Raw genomic sequence first — 24338 nt, forward strand, 5'->3', positions numbered from 1 at the left:
CATCTGAGTTTGACTTTTGTAAAATGTTAACAATATATTGATAAGTAATACAACAACATAAAATTTGTTTTTACCATCGGAAAATCATAAGCACATGTGCGCCCGCGCTGTTTCGCACTGGAACTACACAAAGGGACTCTCGTCACCTAGGTAACACATTTCTAAGAAATTTCTTCTTTGATTTATGATTGCTGATACACTCAATTTATTAACATTTAATAAATTCATGTTATGGTAATAATATATGGTAAGCAAATTGTTTTAATCTATAGTAGGGCTATATATAAGCTACTCTCCGCTCATCTTCACACATGTATAATGTAGTACAACATGTTTTTTTTAGGGTTAAGAGTAGAGACTATTATTTTGTGTTATTGAATTTGTCATGAAGATGTGACCATTTCTTGCTTTTATGTAGGCTTACTAAATAATCTTAATATAGTCCATATAAAAAAATGTATAAAATAAAAAGGGAGGGGGTGCCCTTTTTCAGTTTCAACACAAGCCCCTCAAAAGGTCTGTGCACGGCCCTGGTTTGAATTAATCCACAGAGAGCACACGTCACTCCTCTCCTCACAAAATTGCACTGGTTGCCGGTTGCCGCTCGCATCAAATTCAAGTCACTGACGTTTGCCTACAGAACAACCACTGGCACTGCTCCCCTGTACCTGAACTCATTACTTCAGACTTATGTGCCATCCAGAAACTTGCGCTCTGCAAGTGAGCGGCGTCTGGTGGTGCCATCTCAAAGAGGCACGAAATCTCTCTCTCTGACCTTTACCATGACTGTTCCCTGCTGGTGGAATGATCTGCCTAACTCAACGAGAGCACTACGTTAGATTGAACTGTGAAGGGTCATAGCACTTACATATTGTAGTCCTACTGCTAGTTTAATTGCTTCTATTGTTCTCATTTGTAAGTTGCTTTGGATAAAATCGTCTGCTAAATGAATAAATGTAAATGTAATCCCTTTTCTTTGCATGACACATTGACATTACAATACAAAATGGGTCTTTTGACATTACCCGCCTCAACATTGTATAAGCATTCGTTTCATTGAACGGAAGATAGGCTCTCGGGAGCATAAACATCACATTTTCTGGATTCTCACATAAAATCTCACATTTCTGTCCTTCACATTAAAATCAGCCCACAGGCTTTCATAGACAACCTAGGTCTCCTTACAAGCCGTTCATAATTTGGCAATAAAAACGCGATATGAAAATCGCATGAAAACTTTAACTACTTTATAAAGCTACAGCTTCAAAGTAGCTTCCCCGCAAATATTGTTCTGAAGCCATCCTCTGTGTTTAGGAATATTTATTTTATTTTGCAATTCTAGGATCCTTCCATCAGCTGTCCACATAAAAACAACCCTTTCAGAAAAATGTAATAGCTTTGGGAATAATACAGGTCATACCGGCTTCTGCAGTGCGAACTGTAGCATTGGCGCTCCACTCACTCCAGTAGCTTTCATTATGTTCTTTAATGCATCGCATCTGTACCACGTATTCAGTGTAAGGCTTCAGCGACTGCAGTCTAAACGACTCCTTGTGCGCTTGGGTGGAAATCTCAGGCACCTGAAGGAGGGATTAAATTCATGAATAAAACAATATGAGACTTTTTTTGATGTGAGGACTACATGTAATGCAATATTAACATAATTTAAGCTTGTACTGCATTGTTTGAAATAAGAAACCCCCACTGAACCATAATGAAATGCTTTGGTAGGTAAATCAAATGTTTGATCGGTCAAAACAAAAGATCACATTACATTTTTCACTAACAATCACTATTCACATTTAAAAAAAAATCTAAATTTGTTTTGAAATCATTTTAAAATCTGAATTGCTTTTGGCTTTCTCATACCTCGATCCAAACATCGGAGTCTACTTTGCAGTATCTGATGAGATAAGAGAGTGGCATAGTTGTCTTTTCAATGGGAGGTTTCCAAGTAACCATGAGAGATGTGGAGAAGTTAACTTCAGCAAGAGGTTGGACATCCAATGGTGGATTGGGTTTCACTGCAAAAACAAATAAAAGTGAAGGAGATAGCTGAAGTTACGCATCCATATAGAGAGTAAAATGCACTCTTTCCTAATGCAAAAGCATATATCTTACCCAACGTCAAAGCATCCCATTTAAGTTTGTCTGACCGTACTGACCCCAGCTCGTTCTTCACTTCAACACACACATTCACATCCATGAAAACCGGAAAAGTGCTCAGGTTGACGGTGCAACTTTCTGCAAGACGCTGTTTACAGCTGTTGGAATAGGTTGGCTCTACTCCTCTATAAAAAGAAAAAGAAGAGGAAGTAAGTGATACTCTTTCATTTTGAATTAAAGGTGTAACAACTGATGCAGTGTTATTAGGTCTAACAGCTACTCTTACACATACATTTCAACATAAAGGGTGTAAGTGGTGTCGAGCAGCGGATCCCGTGTTCCTGGATCCCAGGAACATTTTAAGTAAGGGGAAATACCACTGCCCTCCTGCACAGCCATGCACGTCAGATTCTCTGGTTTCAATGGAGGGTCTGGAGGTCATAAACAGAAAAACATTGAATGTAAACAGAATTCATAAATTAAAAAATACATAATGACGCTAAAGTAAATAATACATTAGCTTTTAAATAATGAGAAAAACATTTCTGGCATTTCCCACAACAGAAAGGCTTCTTTTCTCCTACATTTTTATAAATAAATGAATAAAAGATTCTTAAAAATGACAATATTAACCAAATGTTCTAAAGCCACACGCTAGCTTTCTGTGTGAAATACTGATTCCGTCATTTGCTGAAAACATTCTTGAAATCTCATTTAATTCAAATAGTTTTTTTTTTTTTAAGGTTGTCGGGCCTGGTGTGACCTCAGCGATTATGGTCTTTGAAGAAAAAAATACTTTATTTGAAATTGACCCTTCGCAGGGAGCTTGATTGACAGGTGATCTGACCAATTATACTTAGCCATCCGCCATTTTGTCCGGCAAAGCAGTCAGGAGAGTTAGTAGATTAACGTTGGGGGATTTGAACTTGAAATACGGTGTACTGATGCCTTTCTGCGGTTAAAACAACATTCCTTCTGATGTTCATTCATGTTTATTTGATGCTATAAATGAACTAGAAGGAAGAGATGATCGGTTCACGAGCGGCTTTAACTGAGGCGACACAGCGATCTGACACACACATTAAAGAGCCACAAAACGGTATTTATTGTTTAACTTTCTTTTAAAAAAAATGACCAAATTTGAAAGGTGAGACTTTGTTTAATATCAAAAGTAACCGAAAAGTAACCGACAAGTAAAAGTGTGTTGTCAGTCTCCTCTCTGCTCCGCGATGTGTTTTTCACTGCGTGAGAACATGGTGTGGCGAGAGAGCGGCGTAGCTTGTCGGACATAGCAACAGTAACTAAGGGGGACGGGTCTTTGCGAACGGTCAATTGAACTTGAGCACAACTGAAATTTCAAATCTAAGGCAGGGAAAGCTTATAATGATTGAAATGTCTGTCTTTTCCTGACACAAATGTCTTGGAATACACTGGATACATTGCATTTTTTTTTTCTCTGAGTTCCATGGAAGAAACAAAGTCAATAGATTTTCATTTTTGGTGGAACTATCCTACGGAGCCCCTAAAGGGACAAGGTGAAGGGAAAAAATATGAGACAGGAGGAAAAATTATGCCATTGCTTTTGAGGTTCTCTCATAAATGTTTTGCTTTCCCCTGAGAATCACTGCGCTCGCTTGCAAAACTTTTGTGTTCCTCTGAAAAACTCATAAGTTTTGCGAGCGAACACGTTTCTCAGGGAAAAGCAAAACATTTACGAGATAATGCAAAAGCATTGACATATCATTTTTCCTCCCATCTCCTCTTTTTTCCTTCGTGCCCCTTTAGGGGACTATCCCTTACAATACGTACAAAACTAAAACACAACTGGAGTGTGGAAGAATTCCAGCCTTTTAATTAGAAAGTAACACATGATGTGATTGTAGGAAGAAGACACTCACATCCTGCACGGAGTGAGACTCCATAGAAACACGATGGTGTGAATGACAAGGACTTCCTGCTGGCTTTACACCTCAACCAGCCGTTCATGTTTCTGCTGACGTTAACAGTAACACTGACGGACGATTCATTTATTTTATGATAATGCTGCTTTGCAATGCTGCTGTAATCATCCAAGAGCCATTCAATGTCATCTGAGGTGTAAGCAGATCTCTCCAACAGGTGACATGTGGCTGTGAAGTTTTTCCCCAACTCAACGAGAATACTACTGTTGGAGTCTGGAAGAATCTTTACACAGCTTGTATTGGTTCCTGTGTGGACAAAACACTAAATTGAGTATCACTAAAGAACAATTAAGAAACTGTTATTTGGGAGTAAATGACAATAGGCTTACCTATTGTATAGTGCAAAAACATCAAGAGTAAGAAGAAATGATGTGAAGTGTCCATTGTCACATCAAAACTGGTATCTGAAAAATAAAATTAAATATGCATCAAAAGATATAAATATAGATATAGTGAATACAGATAGTGGTAATTCCTACTCAGAACATTTCATATTCCCCATAATGTATGTCTTTGGATTAAACTACATGATCTCACTGCTTTGGGTCGAGAGGATGGCTCCCATATGCTGCAATGAAGAACGTCTACAATTGAAAACTGATACGTTTTTAAATAACGCCAAGTTTTGAATATGCAAATGAGCCCCGCCTCCACTCACTCACAGCAGCTCAGAGATCTGAGAGCATTTCAGCGTGTGATCGTCATTCGTCAACGAGTGGATCTCTGAGCCGAGTGAGTGAGTGGAGGCGGGGCTCCTTTGCACGGGCCAAAAACTCCAGCCCGACAACGCCTGCAATTTTTCATTTTTCAACTCGTATTGCGTTAGTGTTGCTTAGGCGGTGTATAATATTTATAATATAATCAATATAACAATATTTATGTGCTCTGCACGTATATTATGGGCACAATGAAATGAGAGAAGCTAAATAAGCCCGAGTCCGACCCGAGCCCGATCTGTAAAATAAAAAAAATAGCCCGAGCCCGGCCCGATTGGGCTTAGCGTGTCGGGTCCCGACGGGCTTGCAGACCTCTAATTTGAATTCCTGGGACTAACAATATCAGGAGCAACACTGTTCATGCAAAGCTGGGTAGGTCTCTATTCACTTCTATAATCGTTATTACAAAGCAAACGGACTACGCGAGTATAACGTTGTATTTATTAGCAGCGTGTGCTAGCGTATCAACAATTAGGGTAGAGAACCGAAATCATAACCTAAACCAGCATAAAACGTATCAGGTTACAACTGTAACCTATGTTCCCTGAGAACAGGGAACGAGACAATACGTCATCGACGCTTTGGGGAACGCCTCAGGCGTGACAGGTGTCTGAAATCACATTCAAATCACGGCAATCACATTGACCGGCGACAGCCCGTGAATCATTAATGTGAATGATTAACGTGCGACCTGGAAGTATATAAGGGCGCCTTGCACACATGACAAATCATCCATCGTCTGAAGGGACTGTTTGGTAGGCAGGACCCGAGGCATGGCAGGGAGACGTATTGTCTCGTTCCCTGTTCTCAGGGAAGATAGGTTACAGTTGTAACCTGAGACGTTCCCTTTCGAAGGGAACTCGACAATACGTCATCGACGCTTTGGGGAACGAAATACCCACTCCGCCATGCTGAGGGGAGTGCATGCCAGGAGGCAGTGACAACTGTCAGAACCAGCAAATTCAAATGAAATGCAAGAACCACTCACCCTCAGGTCACACTGGGCTGTCAGTGACAGCATTCCCTACGGTCATAGCCCAAGCTATAAGCCTAACAGGAGGCCCTCCAAAACGATGTTTTACCAGAGGCCTACCTAGGCCTGCTCAAAGGCCTAGGACCACAACTTCAATTTTAGAAGGGGTCCCTTCTAGGAAATGTGGCTAGGGAACCCGAGGGAACCCCAGCCAGTCACTATTCGGGGAAACTACCAACCGAAATGCCACCAGGACGGCCCGACCTGGTGTCACTAAGTCGGACACTTCAGTCTGGCCAAATTCCGGTCTGTCCGGAGACAGAGCCTCTGGACATTTGCCTTAGGTAAGGCATCCAAACCGAGGGACTGCGAAGCTGGCAGTGAACCACTCGGCCCGGATCTCAGAGACGGGATATCCCGGAGAGTATGACTCAGCATAGTGCTTTACAACCCTTGCCAGCGAGGGGAGTTTCTCTACTCGATCCACGGATCTACCCAGTGTTTGTGTTTCATAACACTGAGGAGGCCTGTGAAGGCCTAGGTGCTGATCTAACTGGGAGGCCTCACGAGTGGCCTACGACCGTCTGACCAGACTCAGGGGTCCAAACACTCATAGCGACCCTCAGTGAGGGGAGCAATGTTCCGCCTGGTAGGCAAACCAGGCTGTAGGCAGAGTAAGAAGTTCCGGGAGGGAACCAGTAGCAGAGGGCGAACACTTTAGTTGAGCCAGGGCACAAGCTTGCTTTCAGCAGCTGCCAAATAAGGCCAGCTGAACTGATAGCAAGCGGCCACTAGCTTCCAGAACCCAGCATCGTTGGGGAACTACTCACAGGGAGGCCTGGCGGGGCCTACTACCTGATAACCACAGTTTGTGGGAGCTCACCTTCAGGGAGGCCTGGTGAGACCTACTACCTGATAACCACAGAATGTGGGAGCTCACCTTCAGGGAGGCCTGGTGAGGCCTACTACCTGATAACTGGCCCCGAAATGCCACCAGGAAGGCCTGACCTGGTGTCATTTACGTCGGACACTTTAGTCTGGCAAACTTCCTGTCTGTCCGGAGACAGAGCCTCTGGACATTTGCCTTACGTAAGGCATCCAAACCGAGGGACTGCGAAGCTGGCAGTAAACCACCCGGCCCGGATCTCAGAGACGGGATATCCCAGAGAGTATGACTCAGCATAGTGCTTTACAACCCTTGCCAGCGAGGGGAGTTTCTCTACTCTATCCACGGATCTACCCAGTGTTTGTGTTTCAAAACACTGAGGAGGCCTGTGAAGGCCTAGGTTGACGATTCCAAGGCGGCCTGCTAAGGCCAGCCAGCTAGGGACTCGCCTATCAGGGAGGCCTGGTCGGGCCTACTAGCTGATAGCGAGTCAATTCTGCTACAAAAGGTACACTGTTGGGAATCATACTATACCAACATAACTATTGGGTCCACCCACAGGAGGCCTAATATGGCTAGCTACCTGGTCGCGGCTTTAAAGTATGTCCCACAATGTTGGGACTCACCTCCGAGGAGGCCTGTTTAGGGCCTACTACCCATCAGTGAGTCAACTGCCCGAACCACCAAGGCCAGCCACATGAGGTGAGCTGGCCTACAGCGCCCTCTTGGGGGCTGCCCATTCAGGAGGCCTGCTGAGGCCTACTACCTAACGGCGCAGCCTACGTTGGCAGATAAGCTGTTTACACAGCGCCTACAGCATTCTGGTACCTAATCACATTGCCCATGGCAGTATACTCAGCAAGAGCGCTAGCACCCTTTAAGCAAGGGGAGTACAACATACGCCACTCTGCCTTAACGGAGGCCCCAGAGTCAGGGGCCTACCATCTGTACGCATGGGCGTCAGCACATGGCAATGCTCTGGCTTCAATGGAGCGTACTCCGTTACCAAAAAATAAGTGAAGGCTAGAACTTTCCGCTCAACCCGAGCCATAGTGGTGCGAGGTAGGATAATACAGAACTGAAAGTGAAGGACTCAGACCTACCCTGTATCACAGGGGAATACTCTCCACCTCACCCTGAGGTTTACCAAGGTGCGGGCCTGCCAGTGGCTCTAGGGGTGACAGAAAATGTATCTGTGCCCAACCTAGGGGAGTGGGGCTTGCTTCTTTTGTGAGCCAACCACCTACAACCCGACGCTCGAGCAGTAGCTCAGCGAGGTGAGTGAAGCCTATACTGGCGGCCCAGATCCGATTGCTAGTTCTGCACGGCAGGGTCGGGCAGACAGACCCAGTCTCTTCATGAGGTGAAAGACGCCTAACCCTGCTCAATAAAGACACATTGTACCGGGGAGGCCTATTTGAGGCCAAACCCAGGATCTTTATAAACCATGCCTCTGCACCACACTGCATTACTCTTGTCACCCCAGAATGCAGAGAAGGGGGCGGGCCTTGGCCTAACGACTCCCATTGGAGGAGGCTGTCATACAGGGATTCTAGGAACCTATATTCACAAAGTGAAGGTTCAGAGGCAGAAATGCTTAAGCAGAGCGCCTCCACTATCCCTGGCACAGCCTAGGCCAGCTACAGAGGCGGCCCTGGTGAGGGCCAGCCTGCAAGCATAGATCTACCTGAGGGCTCGGAGGAGCCACAGCCTTACTAGAAAAATAGTTATTATTTCATACAACTGGCTGCAGAATCGCTCAGCCCAATGAAAACCCAAACAGAGCTCAAGGGGGCGATGTACTCAGGAAGGAAGTCAGACGGTCCCATGGACTGGACATAAGATCTATCTGAAGCACTAGCGTCAGTCTATACTCCAAGATAAAAATCCTGTGGGAGAGAGACCAACTACCCTACCCTGAGGTGGCTAACAGCCCGAGGGCTAAAATAGTCGTTCTAGCCACCTAAAGGGGGACTTCAGGGCCCTAATAATCCAAAAATGTACCTTACATGACCCCATAGCTCTATACAGGGAACGAGGTCTGTAGAGAGATAATTTTTGTGTTAGTTGCACACAAAATTATTCTTAAAGAAGACCACTCAGCTCACCTGCGGCTTGCGAAGTGAAGACTTACCAGACAGTTCTTTATGAACATGGGGTCTACCACCTTTACATGCCTGAAAGAGGCACTCTCACTAACCAAGCAGAGGCGGGCCATCAGAACGTTGTTCTAACCATGAGCCCAGCCTCAGGCCTGATGTAGGAAGCGTCTGGGGAGTCGGGAGAGAGGAGAGGGCTAAGATATAATCACGCCCTCAGGGGGAGGTGATCCATGCCGATGCTGTGTGCAATCGTGCTGGATCACCTCCCTCAGATCCCTCTTCTTGCGGGAGTTGCACCTCTTCTGCGATCTACTCCTCCACGGAGGAGGCGCACGAGAGGCAACACTGGCTCTCTGGCCCTGTCTAAGGTCCCCGGACCATGATGGGCCAGGCCCTCCCGTCTGTCTGGGTGTGGATACGGATCTCAGCGGTATGTAGGTCCTAGTACAGCTGGGCGCGCCCTCGCCTCTCTGAACTTTCCAGCCACCGCCTACACGGAGGTGCCGAAAAGCTCAGAGGGCAAAACCAGTGAATCGAGGAGAAAGCCTTTCTCTCTTCTCCCCGATGTCGGCCAGGTTCACTCCGTGGCGCAGCTCAGTAACCACCTCAGGGGCCCCACCCCCTGGTCGAGATCCCCCAGCAGATTGGCCTGGTGTACCTGCAATACCGCCATGGTGTGCAGGGTAGCACCGGCCTGACCCGCTGGCGTGTATGCTCTGCCATTAAACTGGCAGGGTTGGAGCTCTCAGTGTCGACGCCTGCCAGACACGAGATAGTTGCAAACATCTCGTCAATGGGCGGCATCGACACATACCCATGCTCTCCCATCACCCCAACATCAGTGAGACTAGCCCGCTGATGTCGGTGGACATGGGAAGAGTATGGGTTCTTCCATGTCCTCTCGATCTCAGTATGAGATCGGGAAGAAATGAAAGGCTCACCTGAGCTGGTGGTTTTATGACTGGGGAAAAAACGCTCTCATAGTGAGCGATTTTTCCCCCAACGTGCAGCCACAGCAGCTGAGCCTGCTCGCGGAGCGTTTCCATAACACCAACCAGTTCAGCATACACGGGGCAGGGTGGCTGAGAAGATTCAGGATCTATTTTTCCGATTACCTCATCAGCCATCTTCTGTTTGTCCGGAAAAGCACTCACTGCTTACTCTCGTCAGCCGCCACATCGTCTGAGAGGATTATACCCCTCTCAAGGCGATTGGCGGGCTTCATCTGGGATCTTTCACCCAGACGCTGAGCCCTCTTCTCTGAAGGAGAGGGCCAGACGAGATCGGAGCGTTCTCAAAGAAAAAACGCTCGCAATTGTTCCCTCAGGAACTGCCTGTGCGCGCTCTTCCTTCCCAGACAGAAAACGCACAGCTGAAAACACTCAGCCTTCTCAGTGCATTTCATAATTACCTTTTGATTTTCAGAAGCGGTTACAGACAAAACAGTCCCTGAAGACGAAAAGATGATTTGTCATGTGTGCAAGGCGCCCTTATATACTTCCAGGTCGCACGTTAATCATTCACATTAATGATTCACGGGCTGTCGCCGGTCAATGTGATTGCCGTGATTTGATTGTGATTTCAGACACCTGTCACGCCTGAGGCGTTCCCCAAAGCGTCGATGACGTATTGTCGAGTTCCCTTCGAAAGGGAACTGTTTAACTAGTATAACTTCACAGTAAGGTTAAAAGCAAAATTTATCTTAGAGCACAAAAGTGTGTTGTTGATCTTGAGGGGTTTCGCTGACTGTGAGGACGTCCACACAGTTTAATCCAAAGACGACACTTGTCAGTATTTTACTTCGATTTGGGAAGGGGAAAAAACGGACACCCCCCTCCAACCTCTCTGGGAAACGCGTATCTGTGTTACAAATGCCCCAGGCACAACGTTTAACCATATTTCTGATAAAACTACGACGGTAATAGCCTGCCGAGACCAACAATATGAGACGCCTGTGTTAAAGTCAATGGAGCGCTGTGAACAAGTGTCGGACCGCTGTGGAGCTCGTTCTTTGCTGCGCTGTGATTGGTCAATCTACATTCTAGGGTGTGGCTTAGCCAAAGGCGAATTGGTTACAAGGTAGTTTGTGACGTCAGAAACACCAGCGATTTCAAACCGTGTTTTTGAGACTGTCTTTGGTTCACTGCAGTTTTAAGGCGAGACACTACAGGTGAATAGGGTAATATTTTTAACTAGCAGATATCACCATGAAACTTTCCCAGTTGATTATCTACATTAAGATGAGAAAAAAATGTATTACAAGTTTTCTGTAATTTAATGTTTAAATATGCAAATTAGGCATTATCTAATTAAATATGCACTAATTTGCCTATATTTTAAAAAACGAAATCTCAGAATTGGATAAAGCCAGGTTCAAAATTATTTTTTCATTGTGTTCACATATTAGAGATGGAAAAAAATTACTGAGGGATTTATGGATATCTACTTTTGTTATCCTGTAAATCAGAATATACTGTCAATAGCCTTAAAAAAATGTATTTTTGCCATGTTTTTGGAATAAAATGTTATATAAATCAGGCTAGGAATAATATATCTACAAATCCCTCAGTAATTGTCTTCATAATATAACTAGGTACAAGACTGGAAAGTTTGGTGTGTATCGGTGCGACTGAAGTGGAGATTTCGGACTTGGAGTATGAGAGAAAAGTCATTTTGAGAAAAAGGCATTTAAAGATTTGTAATGTAAAAAATCATACTTTTTTAGTGGAAACAACTATTTACTAGGGGTGTGACGGTTAGTATATAACCGTGAGACCGACGGTTATAGTTAAACACCGTCATTAGAACTCTATAACCGCCAAAACCGTGTTATTTTTTTTTTAGATAGGATCATAATATGCGCAATACATCGGGAGACATGGTTTTTACCACTTAATGAAGTTTTGTTTTGTAAATCGACAGAAATGATTTTTACCACTTCATATAAGTTTTGCTTTGTAAGCCTTTCCTTAAAGCGAATTTCGTTTTGTACAAATTGTACCTTAATTTTAATAAATGTTTCATCAACCAATTGCATGTATTTAATAATATAGCAGACAATATAATAACCGTGACATGGAGGCGCCGGGCCGGTGCGCCGCGTTCACTTGCATTGCATTGTGAACTAGAGCGCATCTCATCGTAAATTAATGAAACTATGCCTATGCCTCATGCATTAGCATTAAATATCTTTGCTACATCCTTTCTAGACGGGTGCGGCTTTGAGAAATCTTGGAGATCTCCCTAATAAACGGAGGTCTGAAATATCTGCCCCTTTACCGATCAGAGCGCGCGCTGACACGGAGTTAACCCGCTATCTCCAAGAAGAACCAATTGACTCTACGGCTAATCCACTAGCATGGTGGGGAGACACACGCTATCCGCTCTTAGCTAAATTGGCACGTAAATACATGTGTATTTGTGCTACAAGCACAGCATCAGAGCGAGTTTTTAGCACTGCGGGTAACATAGCTACCCCAGTCAGATCGTCACTAAAACCGAGTAAAGTGAACATGTTGGTGTTCCTGTCACGGAACTTTGAAGTCGAAAAAGATTAGGAATTTAAAATGTCATTGCACTTTTTTTGTTTCCTGTATTTAGTTAGTTTAATTAAGGTATTATCACAACAATCGTTGTTCGACTTTTTTTTCTTTGATAAAGGTATGTAGATTTTATCATTTGTAATTTAGGCCTACTCATTCATTTTTATGCAGCTCTTATATAATTTAAGCAGCCTACGTTTTTAAAAGGATTTGTTTAGTGTGTGTGATTTATTTAAAACAAAGCATGTTCATTGCTTTTTTTTTTTTTTTAAGGATTTAAAAAAAAAACGACGGTTATGTTACGAACCGTCACATTTGACTCACATCATAACCGTCATCACCAATTCTGAAACCGGCACACCCCTACTATTTACTGACACAATATCTTATCAAATCATTAGCAACAACAATACAAACCACCTAGATCACATCAAAACTTATAAACACAGCATTTATGGCCTTCAACTGAGCAGAAAAACAGTCAAAAACACACATCTAAATGTCAGAGCGCGTCACGTGATGTATCTGAACCAATCACGCTGTCAGAAATTGACATCAGCCAATGAGATTTCGCTTTTAGGGTTAAATGCCCATTTTACTTTCACGATTGATTGGTTACTGATTAAAAGGAAATGACCATATTCGGATCCGACAGCATTGTAAAGGAGAGAGAGAGCTTTTCAGACGTGTGTGAGATTAAAGGGAGCAGAGAGAGATCGTGGAGCAGCGGATGATTTAGAACGCCAACTTTTGTTGAATTTCAGAGAAATCTACAGACGCAAATAGACAAAGTGTAGTAAAATAAAGACCTAAATGTGTATTTTGGACTTATTTTCACCACAAGTCTGAAAGAAGACATGTTATTGAAGACAAATAGGCCAAAATTTAAAAATTGACCAGTGAAAAAAAACGATGTTTTTGCCTGCCGTGTCTCGCTTTTTTTTTTTCATGTCTACATTTATTTTAATTTAGAAATTAAAAGCAAGCTTATCATAGAAGATGTGTATTCAAAACATTGTTAACGTATTTGTCACAGGTCGGGGCGGGCCAAACCAGACTGCACCCACCCCTGAAAACCGGGAACCACCTCGAGGAACGGGTCAAGGACCAGACAGACAAGGGGATAAAAATAATGACAGTACTTTATTATATTAAAATCGGACAATTGAATAAGCACTAATTAAAACTTCTTCTTGCCGCCAGGGCAGTTCACGCGTCTCTGGACCTCCTGGGATGGGAGGGGAGGAACGATCGTAGCGGGCCGGGGCTCGTTGAATGGGGATCCGGAGAAATCCTCACGCCGTCCAGGTAGGTCACCAGGTAAGTACACAAGTGTGGGGGCGAGCGAGTCACTGGAACGATATGGCGGGGTTTAACCGTTCGTCGGTATGTGAACACTCAGCTGAGGTACCTTCTCCTTCCGTTTCGGGCAGATGCTTCCAATGTAGGACGTGTGGGGACCACCAGACGGGGAGGACACTTGAAATGAAACGCTCCACTTGGTTGGGCACTGGAACGATACAGTAAGGTTCGCTGTTCAACAGCACATGAAGCTCTCTCCTGATATACCTCTCTCTTCTTCTGTACAGGGTAACCGGCTTCCAATAGGGGCGTGTGGGGACCACCAGGCTGGGAGGGCACTTGGACGGAAACGCTCCGCTTCGTTGAACACTGAAACAGTACAGGAAGGTCTTAACGGTTCCAATAGTACATGAAACTTCAACTGATATACCTCTCTCTTCGTCTGAACAGGGCAAAGGCTTCCAATAGGGGCGTGTGGAGACCACCAGGCTGGGAGGACACTTGGACGGAAACGCTCCGCTTCGTTGAACACTGAAACAGTACAGGAAGGTCTTAACGGTTCCAATAGTACATGAAACTTCAACTGATATACCTCTCTCTTCGTCTGAACAGGGCAAAGGCTTCCAATAGGGGCGTGTGGAGACCACCAGGCTGGGAGGACACTTGGACGGAAACGCTCCGCTTCGTTGAACACTGAAACAGTACAGGAAGGTCTTAACGGTTCCAATAGTACATGAAACTTCAACTGATATACCTCTCTCTTCGTCTGAACAGGGCAAAGGCTTCCAATAGGGGCGTGTGGAGACCACCAGGCTGGGAGGGCACTTGGACGGAAATGCTTCGCTTCGTTGAACACTGAAACAGTACAGGAAGGTCTTAACGGTTCCAATAGTACATGAAACTTCAACTGATATACCTCTCTCTTCGTCTGAACAGAGCGAAGGCTTCCAATAGGGGCGTGTGGAGACCACTGGGCTGGGAGAACACTTGAGCGACACGCTCCACTTCGTTGGACACTGGAACAAACACAGCACGGTTTTAACAGTCCAGCGATATATAAAACACTCAGCTTTAACAGGGCCGGATCTTCTCACGGAGGAAGTGGGGCCCTTGATTTGTCGACACCTTCCCCTGGAGACGGCGGGTGGAAGACTGAATGGGAAGAGTGCACGGCAGACTTCTAATATTTCTCCACACAACAATTTCACTTCACAGCACAAACCGGGTGAATCGTCACTTCAGGCACTGTAATTCCACTCACACACCGTGCATTAGGGCCAGCACTCACCCACTGATCTTTCTCCCACCAGATCGAATCTAGTCCTTGGCCAGGGCTCGACTTCGCTCCAGGAAAAGCAGAAGAATGTTGCAGCTGTCGTTACATTCGGCAAAGAGAAGACTGAAGTTGGAGACAGATCAACAATTCACTCGGTGTAATAATTCACTCGTGCCACACACTTCCAAACTTGCAACACCACTTCAGTGTTAGTGCACATAAACAACGGATCCAATACTCATCACTTGCGTCTTTCCCACTGCTGACGATATTCCTTAGGTTTTCGCTGACAAATCCTTCACTACTTCCTTTCTCTTCCTTACCTTCGATCTCCAGCACTCCACAGCCCAGCTATAATAAAAAGAACGACCCGCTGACAAACACAGTACTACACGGGAGGAGAACCACCCCACAGTCTGTTTTCTTTCTGCTTTTAAAGCCCCATCTGAATATGTGTCCCTCTCACAGCGTTCCCTGTAATTGCCCCACACCTGCTGTCACTCAGGCAATTGGCCTCGCTGCCATGGCAACCAATTTGCAGTGCCTTCCCCAGGAACTCAGTCCTGTTCAGTTTTTTTGTCACCCCGTGACATACCCCCCTGCCAAACCGTTCTAGTCCCTAGAACGGGATCCGGACACCCAGTCTCCATACCTAGCTGGGGGTTGCCCCCGGTTCTCCCGTTGGGATCGCCTTGGCGGGGAGTTAGGTTCTTCTGGCCTTGGTGGAGAGTTAGGTCCTTCTGGCCTTGGAGGGGAGTTAGGTTCTTCGGGCCTGGGTGGGGAGTTAGGTTCCTCTGGCCTTGGCCTTATACCCAGCCCCTGAGGGGCCACAGCCCATCCCACCACGGGAGGCATCCACGCTGGTTCAACCGGAGGTCTCTCTACCGCTGGTTTGGGGTAGTTTGGACAAGGGCGTATCAGATTTCGGTGGAGCACCCGCTCTGGACCTTCTCTCCCTTCGGGACGGATGGCATACACCGGCTGATCGAGGTGCGGCTGTCGTTGGACCACATACGGCTGGGGCTCCCACCGATCACTGAGTTTGCCCTTTCCTTGTCGCCGGTTATCTCGCACCAGAACTCTTTCGCCAGGCAGTAGCGGTGCACTTCGAGCCGTACGGTCATACAGCCTTTTGTTCTTGACTGCGGCTTGATTGATTCGGTCCGAGACCCGTCCATAGGCCAGTCGAAGGCGTTGATGGTGTCTGGCCACCCACTCCGTTACACCGCCTCCCTCTTCAGCGGCCGCAGTCCCCAGTAGTAGGTAAGCCGGTAGTCTCACATGCCTTCCGAACATCAGGTAGGTTGGTGCATACCCGGTCGTGCTGTGGATGCTGTTATTATACGCCTGGACCATTTTCGGGAGGTTGTCAGCCCAATGCCCCTGTTGGTCGTTCTCCAAGGTCGCCAAGAGACCGAGCAGCGTCTGGTTAAACCTCTCGCACCCTCCGTTCCCCTGAGGATGATAGGGCGTCGTATGGGTCTTCTTACATCCGTACAGTTGGCACAACTCATGTACTACCTTGGATTCAAAATTTGGCCCTTGATCCGAATGGAACACTTCAGGACACCCGAAGGGCTGGATGACGTGCCTCCACAGGGCATTAGCGGTGGTAATGGTGGTTTGGTCCAGAGTTGGGATGGCCCAGGCATATTTAGTGAACAGGTCAGTGATCACTAAGAGGTTTTGAATGCGATCGACCGGCCGACCCAGCGTCAGGTAGTCCATAGCGAGGATATGCATCGGTGCTCTGGCTCGAATTGGGACCAATGGAGCTCGTGTCTCTTTCCTGGCTTTAAACAAGGTGCAGCGCGGGCAGCCCTGCAGGTAAGTCCTCGTGGTTCCCTCCATCCCAGGCCAGTAGAAGTGGCGTCGCAGGAGTGCCGTCGTCCTCTCCCGCCCTTGATGACCAAACTTGGTGTGATAAGCCTCCAACAGAGCGTGACATCTTCCCTCGGGGACTACCACTTGACAGATCGGGTCACCCGAGCGTGAGTCCTGGAGGGACCGACAAATCACCCCTCCTTCAGGTGGAGCCTCTCCTTCTGGCCCAGCAGGCCCCTCACGATTCGGGTTTGAGCCCGGCGTCCCGCACCCTCTGGCCACCTGTCCTGTTCCAGCCAGACCCGGACCAGTGACAGGTCCTCATCCTCGCCCTGCAGCATCCTCCAGCGCTGTGGGTCCCATCCCCAACTTGCGGGCGGCTCCTCCGACTGGGGTCCCGGTGCCTCCACAATGCCCACCATCATTCCCTCGTCACGGTCCACCTCAAGCATGGGTCCCGGACCCTCCGGCCTCCCTTCGGGCCACCTAGACAGCACGTCAGCGTTGGTATGTTCCCTTCCTGGCCGATACTGAAGCTGGTACTCAAAGTTGGCCAATTGTGCCACCCACCTCTGTTCCACCGCCCCAAGCTTGGCGGTTTGCAGGTGTACCAGTGGATTGTTATCAGTCACCACGGTCACCTTTGCTCCCCATAGGTAGTCCTTGAACTTCTCACTGAGCGCCCACTTCATGGCCAATAACTCAAGCTTGAAAGAGCTATAGTTGGCATCATTCCTCTCCGCGGGGTGTAAACTCCGGCTCGCATAGGCAATGACTCTTTCCTCCTCCCGTTGTTTCTGGGCTAAGACAGCCCCCAAGCCCAAGTGGCTGGCGTCGGTGTAGAGGATAAAGGGCTGGGTGAAGTCGGCGTATGCCAGAATGGGTGCTTGCAACAACTCCTGCTTGAGCCTCTGGAAGGCGGTCTCGCATGCTGGGTCCCACTGAATCACTGGGGACCCTCGGCCCTTGGTGTGTCCCGTTCCACCCAGCAGCTGGTTCATGGGTTTGGCGATCTTAGAGAAATCTTTAATGAAGCGCCTGTAATACCCCACAAAGCCAAGGAAGGATCGAACCTGGCGCACGGTCTTCGGGGCAGTCCACCCCTGTACAGCCGACACCTTCTCTGGTTCCACAGCGATTCCTGCAGCGCTCACAATATGGCCCAGGAACTTTACCTCCTTCCGAAAAAGCTGACATTTATCCGGTTGGAGCTTCAGCCCGTACTTCTCGAGGGAGCGGAACACTTGCTCAAGGTGCTGAAGGTGAGTCTCAAAGTCAGGGGAATAGATGATCACGTCGTCCAGGTACACAAGAGCGGTATCCATTAGCTGGCCCCCTAGACAGCGCTGCATCAGACGTTGGAACGTGGCGGGGGCGTTGCAGAGGCCGAACGGCATCCGGTCCCACTCATATAACCCAAAGGGAGTAGTGAAGGCCGTCTTCTCCCGGTCCCGCTCGTCCACCTGCACTTGCCAGTATCCGCTCGCCAAGTCTAGTGTGGAATACCAAGCCGCCTGTGTGAGACTTGTGAGGGAATCCTCCACTCGAGGCAATGGAAAAGCATCCCGCTTCGTCACTCGGTTCAACCTCCGATAATCCACACAGAATCTCCATGCGCCTGTCTTCTTCCTCACCAGAACAATCGGGGCCGCCCAAGGGCTACTGCTCTCGCGGATGATCCCCTTATCCAGCATCCCCCGCAGAAGAGCCCGAACCTCAGCATATAACGTTGGGGGTACCGGTCGGTAGCGCTCTCTACTAGGCGTGGCTTCTCCAGTGGGAATTTGATGCTGAACGATGTTAGTACACCCGTAGTCCTCGTCGTGGGTGGAGAACAACTGTGGCCATTTTGATAGAAGAGCCTCGAGCCGTCTTGTTTGTTCCGCCTCCAGTCCTTCTCCCCGTAGGGACTCACCCCCAAGGTGGGCCGGCAGTCCTTCTCCAGCCTCTCTTCTGTGTGTCCCCGTCTGCGCCAACGCAACCTCCACTACGGTCGGGCCCACTTGACTGAACTTGACTCCTCCTGGATCTTGCACTTGCTGGGGTAACACCGAGGTAACTCGGGCTAGGCACTGATGACGATGCAGTTGGATCGGGAAAGGGTTCGTGTTCCGGACTCTCACCCGGACTCGGCTGCCTTGGGCGGATGCCAGTCCTCTGGCCACTTCCACCTTAGGACCGTCGTTGTGCGGTTCCACCAGCACCCACTCTTCCGGGTGGTAAAGTCTAGGGGGCACCCGGACCCAGACCATCGCCTCGCTTCGAGCCGGGATGGACAACGCATAGCGACAAGCCACTCTTCCAGTGCTCTCCCGGTCCCCCTGCTGTTCGGCCAGGCAAACTCGGCGACAGTCAGCTCTAATGCGATCCCATTCCCTGCCTTCAGGCGTCGCAGTTGCTCGAGCCGGCCCGCTCTGGAACAGCCCCTCCCAGCATTCGGAAATGACATTCATGCCCAACAGGGCGCGATGAGACCCCAGGCAGGCGTCGCGAACCACCACCACTCCCTTCTGGGGTACGACCATACCATGGATTTCTAGGTCCGTCACTACGTATCCCACGTACGGGATGTCGAGACCATTGGCCCCTCGCAGAGTTAACCAGGGGGCTTCGGTCGTCGGCCGACCCTGGGTGCCGAATAGTTCCTGGACTAAGCTCTCTGCGAACAGAGTGACTTGCGACCCCGTGTCCAACAGACACTGCACCTTCTGGCCATTGACTTGGACCATGATGACCGGACAACGGCCCACCAGGCGTTCCTTAGCCAGTTTGGAGGACGAGGGGTCTGAAAAGGGGGTCCCGACCACTTGACCCACAGTGGCCGGAAACTCTAAAAACCCCCCTGCGAAGTGCGTCTGGAAGGGCACTGACGGACGTAATGTCCGGCTTCTCCACAACCGTTGCAGATAGGACGCCCCTGTTCGTCCCACTGGAATCGGGGACCCGTGGGTCGAGTGAAATGACGTTCTGGAGGGCGACTCCCGTCGGAGTAGGCTCGCTCCCGCGGTGAGGACGATGAATGGAGGCGTTCTCGCCGGAGTTCTTCGACGACAGATTTAGACAGTTCAGACATTTGCTCACGGATATCCCTTTTTAATTCTTCCCGGAGGGCATGCTTCCAATCGGAAGTAACAGGGGCCGAAGGCCCACTGACAGCGTTCACGGCCAGACAGCTGGGGGGATCCATACCTTCGGTGTGGTCACGCTCGAGGGCTAGAGCCTCTTGCCGCAGCTCTTCGAACGTGAGATCAGGCTTCCGTCTCAGTTGCACCCGCAGACTCTGACGCACGGGGCCCTCCCGTAATCCAACCAGAAACTGATCTCGCAGTAGGGTTTCCTCGTCCCCCAGGCCGTGGTCCTGCCTTCTCCTTAACCTGGTAAACTGTTCCCTCAGTTGCAATGTGAATGGCCGAACAGTTTGTCGAGGCCCTTGCCTACAATTAAAAAATTGTGTTCTCAGGACAGCTACCGGGGTGGTGTCTCCGTATTGCCCCGTAAGAAAATCAAAGATGGCTTGGACTGTGATGCGGGTTGCTTCCGGCGCTGCCTGTACTTCTCTTCTTGCTTCTCCTTCCAATGAATTTAGCACAAACTGTACCTTCTGAGGGGCGCTTAGCCCTTGGAGCCCTGCCAGGTATTCGACCTGGGTCTTCCATGCTGACAGGCTCAATTCTGACCCCGGACCTCCGTACTTCTGGGCCCACGGGGCCCCCATAAAGAAAGGCATAGCTGGCTGTCGGGCCACCGGCTCTTCTTCTTCTGCCATCTAGGTCCTTGATCGCTCCACTCGAGGTGGTAACCCTGCCGACTTACGCCAAGTTCTGTCACAGGTCGGGGCGGGCCAAACCAGACTGCACCCACCCCTGAAAACCGGGAACCACCTCGAGGAACGGGTCAAGGACCAGACAGACAAGGGGATAAAAATAATGACAGTACTTTATTATATTAAAATCGGACAATTGAATAAGCACTAATTAAAACTTCTTCTTGCCGCCAGGGCAGTTCACGCGTCTCTGGACCTCCTGGGATGGGAGGGGAGGAACGATCGTAGCGGGCCGGGGCTCGTTGAATGGGGATCCGGAGAAATCCTCACGCCGTCCAGGTAGGTCACCAGGTAAGTACACAAGTGTGGGGGCGAGCGAGTCACTGGAACGATATGGCGGGGTTTAACCGTTCGTCGGTATGTGAACACTCAGCTGAGGTACCTTCTCCTTCCGTTTCGGGCAGATGCTTCCAATGTAGGACGTGTGGGGACCACCAGACGGGGAGGACACTTGAAATGAAACGCTCCACTTGGTTGGGCACTGGAACGATACAGTAAGGTTCGCTGTTCAACAGCACATGAAGCTCTCTCCTGATATACCTCTCTCTTCTTCTGTACAGGGTAACCGGCTTCCAATAGGGGCGTGTGGGGACCACCAGGCTGGGAGGGCACTTGGACGGAAACGCTCCGCTTCGTTGAACACTGAAACAGTACAGGAAGGTCTTAACGGTTCCAATAGTACATGAAACTTCAACTGATATACCTCTCTCTTCGTCTGAACAGGGCAAAGGCTTCCAATAGGGGCGTGTGGAGACCACCAGGCTGGGAGGACACTTGGACGGAAACGCTCCGCTTCGTTGAACACTGAAACAGTACAGGAAGGTCTTAACGGTTCCAATAGTACATGAAACTTCAACTGATATACCTCTCTCTTCGTCTGAACAGGGCAAAGGCTTCCAATAGGGGCGTGTGGAGACCACCAGGCTGGGAGGACACTTGGACGGAAACGCTCCGCTTCGTTGAACACTGAAACAGTACAGGAAGGTCTTAACGGTTCCAATAGTACATGAAACTTCAACTGATATACCTCTCTCTTCGTCTGAACAGGGCAAAGGCTTCCAATAGGGGCGTGTGGAGACCACCAGGCTGGGAGGACACTTGGACGGAAACGCTCCGCTTCGTTGAACACTGAAACAGTACAGGAAGGTCTTAACGGTTCCAATAGTACATGAAACTTCAACTGATATACCTCTCTCTTCGTCTGAACAGAGCGAAGGCTTCCAATAGGGGCGTGTGGAGACCACTGGGCTGGGAGAACACTTGAGCGACACGCTCCACTTCGTTGGACACTGGAACAAACACAGCACGGTTTTAACAGTCCAGCGATATATAAAACACTCAGCTTTAACAGGGCCGGATCTTCTCACGGAGGAAGTGGGGCCCTTGATTTGTCGACACCTTCCCCTGGAGACGGCGGGTGGAAGACTGAATGGGAAGAGTGCACGGCAGACTTCTAATATTTCTCCACACAACAATTTCACTTCACAGCACAAACCGGGTGAATCGTCACTTCAGGCACTGTAATTCCACTCACACACCGTGCATTAGGGCCAGCACTCACCCCCTTTTCTTTCTCCCACCAGATCGAATCTAGTCCTTGGCCAGGGCTCGACTTCGCTCCAGGAAAAGCAGAAGAATGTTGCAGCTGTCGTTACATTCGGCAAAGAGAAGACTGAAGTTGGAGACAGATCAACAATTCACTCGGTGTAATAATTCACTCGTGCCACACACTTCCAAACTTGCAACACCACTTCAGTGTTAGTGCACATAAACAACGGATCCAATACTCATCACTTGCGTCTTTCCCACTGCTGACGATATTCCTTAGGTTTTCGCTGACAAATCCTTCACTACTTCCTTTCTCTTCCTTACCTTCGATCTCCAGCACTCCACAGCCCAGCTATAATAAAAAGAACGACCCGCTGACAAACACAGTACTACACGGGAGGAGAACCACCCCACAGTCTGTTTTCTTTCTGCTTTTAAAGCCCCATCTGAATATGTGTCCCTCTCACAGCGTTCCCTGTAATTGCCCCACACCTGCTGTCACTCAGGCAATTGGCCTCGCTGCCATGGCAACCAATTTGCAGTGCCTTCCCCAGGAACTCAGTCCTGTTCAGTTTTTTTGTCACCCCGTGACATATTTTTGGATAAATTAATAGATCTGGACAAAACATTTATGCATTTTGCACACACACACACACACACACACACACACACACACACACACACACACACACACACACACACACACACAGGGATTTTGTGTTTTATGAGGACTCTCTTTAGAAATAATGATTTTAAAAACGTTATATTCTATACCCTAACCCTAAACCAATAGAAAACATTCTGCGATTTTACATTTACAAAAGAACATAATTTAGTATGATTTATAAGCTCATGGGGACCAAAATGTTGTTCTTCAACACAGTCTTACATATGACAACCAACCATATTTAATATTTAACCAGTTTCAGCCTGGGGACTATTCACCGTTTTCTAGACAGGCGAAAACACAACGATTGATTCAAAATTGTTGTCACAGAATGTAGTTTTGAGAGTTTTTTTATTAGAAGAGAACTTAGTTTAAACTTCAAACATGCAGTTTATTAATAAAGACAGCGCTTATTTTAAGTTTTGACTGATTTTGATCCTCAGTTTGTGATTTGTTTACAGGAAAGTGACATCAGAAGCGAACAACCAATCATGTGAAACATGCAATTGCTGAGAGTTAACACTTAGCTGATGATGAAGAAGAGACCATTGTGAGCAATATGAAGGGCTGCACTTTATTTTACAGTATGTGCACTTACAGTGTACTTACCTAAGAAAACACTGGGTAATACAAGGTAACTACATGGGTTAAGGTTAGGGACAGGTGCCTAGTTATTACACAAATATTGCAATTACTATAATAAGTACATGGTATGTACATGGGGAAAAGGACTGTAAATAAAGTGCTATATGAAGAATTTAAAGAGTTAGTTCACCCAAAAATGTAAACTCTTGTCAGTAATTACTCTCCCTCATGTTGTTCAACCCCGTAAGACTTTCGTTCATCTTCGGAAACAAAAATTCTAATATTTTTGATGAATCTCCTCCATAGACTGCAAGGTAATTTCATTTGCCAGCCCAGAAAAGTTAGTAAAAACATTGTTAAAATAGTCCAAGTGACTACAGTGGCTCAACCTTAAGTTTATCAAGTGACTAGAATACTTTTTGTGTGCAAAACCCCCCCAAAAATAACGACTTTATTCAACTAGCCTATTCATTTTCTTCCATGTTGGTCACAACACATGCGTGAGAACTGAGAAGATGCCCACACAGAAGAAAATTAATAGGTGAACAAAGTCGGGGTTTTTTGTGCACAAAAAGTATTCTAGTCGCTTGATAAACTTAAGGTTGAACCACTGTAGTTATTTGGAGTATTTTAACGATGTCTTTACTAACTTTTTTTTCTGGGCCGGCAGAATGATGACCTTGCAGTCTATGAAGGAGTGAGACGGCTCTCAGATTTCATCAAAAATATTTTAATTTGTGTTCTGAAGATGAACGAAAGAGCGAGTAATTACTGACAGAATTTTCATTTTTGGAAACACATTTACAAAGCAAGAGAAAACACTGCTTGAAGCTTGAGAGGACTAGAGAGCAAAATATATAAATCGCTAATATGTGCACTTTGTAAAGAATTTGTATGTATTTGAATTTGTAAACTTCCCTGAAGAACAATGTGGATTTACATTTAAACTGTACCATATTTAGATATAAGTTTAGCATGTGCTGGATGAAGATGATGCATCAGCCAATGTGTTATAGGAACATTTGCT

General features: G+C 47.4%; 1 protein-coding gene across 1 annotated transcript in view; it reads right to left on the minus strand.

The window, feature by feature from the left end:
• The window catches only part of il6st (interleukin 6 cytokine family signal transduce), a 46732-nt gene that overhangs the window by 21562 nt on the left and 832 nt on the right, over positions 1-24338 (minus strand). The window contains exons 2-7 of the mRNA XM_079600723.1: positions 4397-4471; positions 4005-4313; positions 2399-2537; positions 2122-2291; positions 1870-2024; positions 1421-1580 (exon numbers count right to left, since the gene is read on the minus strand). Coding sequence (XP_079456849.1) covers positions 1421-1580; positions 1870-2024; positions 2122-2291; positions 2399-2537; positions 4005-4313; positions 4397-4451 — 988 coding nt within the window. The 5' untranslated portion in view covers positions 4452-4471. The remainder of the gene's footprint in view (positions 1-1420; positions 1581-1869; positions 2025-2121; positions 2292-2398; positions 2538-4004; positions 4314-4396; positions 4472-24338) is intronic.

This window comes from Phoxinus phoxinus (assembly GCF_949152265.1).
Source record: "Phoxinus phoxinus genome assembly, chromosome: 23".
NCBI lineage: Eukaryota > Metazoa > Chordata > Actinopteri > Cypriniformes > Leuciscidae > Phoxinus > Phoxinus phoxinus.